This window comes from Anolis carolinensis, unplaced genomic scaffold (genome assembly GCF_035594765.1).
Source record: "Anolis carolinensis isolate JA03-04 unplaced genomic scaffold, rAnoCar3.1.pri scaffold_7, whole genome shotgun sequence".
Taxonomy (NCBI): Eukaryota; Metazoa; Chordata; class Lepidosauria; order Squamata; family Dactyloidae; genus Anolis; species Anolis carolinensis.
The window spans coordinates 37,641,232-37,643,176 of NW_026943818.1; the positions used below are offsets into that span (position 1 = coordinate 37,641,232).

The 1,945-nt window shown below is 45.9% G+C and overlaps 1 protein-coding gene across 1 annotated transcript in view; it reads left to right on the forward strand.

Annotated features, from left to right (window-relative positions):
• hdgfl2 (HDGF like 2) overlaps positions 1-1,945 on the forward strand; it is a 57,796-nt gene that overhangs the window by 29,065 nt on the left and 26,786 nt on the right. The window contains exon 15 of the mRNA XM_062959782.1: positions 913-1,036. Within this exon, the coding sequence (XP_062815852.1) occupies positions 913-1,036 (124 nt within the window). The remainder of the gene's footprint in view (positions 1-912; positions 1,037-1,945) is intronic.

Below are 1,945 nucleotides of genomic sequence, written 5' to 3' on the forward strand. Positions count from 1 at the left end.
CTTCAGTGAGTACAATTATACCTAAAGATTATCGACTATTGATTAAGAATGATTCCCTGAGCATTTTAAGACTCAGGACTCAAACACCTCAGTGGAGTTAGATGTGTGTCTGTTTTACACCTCAGTGGAGGTGCAATGTGTGTCTGTTTTACACCTCAGTGGAGGCGTGATGTGTGTCTGCTTTACATCTCAGTGGAAGTGGATGTGTGTCTGCTTTACACCTCAGTGGAGGTGGATGTGTGTCTGCTTTACACCTCAGTGGAGGTGGATGCGTATCTGCTTTACACCTCAGTGGAGTTGGATGTGTGTCTGCTTTACACCTCAGTGGAGGCGGATGTGTGTCTGCTTTACACCTCAGTGGAGGAGGATGCGTATCTGCTTTACACCTCAGTGGAGTTGGATGTGTGTCTGCTTTACACCTCAGTGGAGGCGGATGTGTGTCTGCTTTACACCACAGTGGAGGTGGATGTGTGTCTGCTTTACACCTCAGTGGAGGTGGATGTGTGTCTGCTTTACACCTCAGTGGAGTTGGATGTGTGTCTGCTTTACACCTCAGTGGAGGCGGATGTGTGTCTGCTTTACACCACAGTGGAGGTGGATGTTTGTTTGCTTTACACCTCAGTGGAGGTGGATGTGTGTCCGCTTTACACCTCAGTGGGGTTGGATGCATGTTTTCATCAGACCTCAGTGGAGGTGGATGCATGTTGCCGTTTTGGACTTCAGTAGAGAAGTATGACTTATGGACTTAAGTGAGTACAACTATAAAGACTATGGAGTATTGATTAATAATGATACCCTATGTACTGAACACACAGAGAACTACATCCTTTCTATAACTGAGCCTGAAATATGACCTATTGGGCCAACAAGATGTTGTACCGGCTCATTTCCTTGTCCCTCTTTATGCTGCAGACCTCCCGGCTCCTGTGAATGGTGAATCGGCAGCCCAAAAAGCGGAGGGCAAAGTGGAGAACCAGGACCGGGGTGACAACTGGACTTCCGGAGACGCCAAGTCTCCCGAAAACACCCACAACGAGTAAGGACTTCGTCTGTGATGGTTAGCTGGGAAAAGCAAACTTGCACCAGAGCTTTAAAGGCTGCTGGGGCAAAGTGTAAACTGTAAGTCAGCATCCATCGAATCCTAGAGTTGGAAGTGACCCCGAAAGGCCATCCTGTCCACCCCCCTTCTGCCCAAAAGGAAGGGGAATTGTCCGTATTGCATAGCAAGGTGTGGTTTAGTCTGATGATGAAGGGAGATTTGGGTTTATGCAGGTTGACCAAGGAAATGTTGAAGGCTCTGAATTGTCAGAGAGGCCGCAGGCTAGCAGGGAATCTGAAGTTAGTGATAAGCGTGACCTTTCACAAGATTTTGAACATCAACAAAGTCCAGGTGGCTCTGGCAGCGAGTCAGAGGAGTCTTCCTTAGATAGAGACACAAGGTTAAGGTTAAGGGTTCATCGTCTCAGGCGTTCTGTGAGAATCGCTAGTAAACATGTGGGAACCCAAGGTCAGAAGAATGCTTTCTTCTCTTGTAAGCATGGTTAAATAGGGTGAAACAGGGAAAGATTTCAGACGAAGCAACGTTGATTTGGGAAGCTTCATTCCTGCCTTGTCTCTGCTCATGGAAAAAGATTCTTGCTTTTGTTCCTGTTTGGATTGTATTTTGGAGTTCACGCTACCTTGTTTTTCAAGGCTGATTTGCCATATTAGAGACTTTGAACTATTTTCTACAGAGACTTTGAACTATATTCTGCAGATTGCCTTTGCAATTGGATTAACTGCTTTCTTTATTGCTTTTTATTAAGATTTTGCTATCTTTTATCAATAAACTGAAAAAAATAAACTGGTGGAATGTGTGTGAAGAGCAAGGTGAACTACTGCTGAAGTGCAACACAAGGAAAGAGCGCTCTCTTCCCCTCTTACCTCTCCCCGTCCCCTTTCGCAG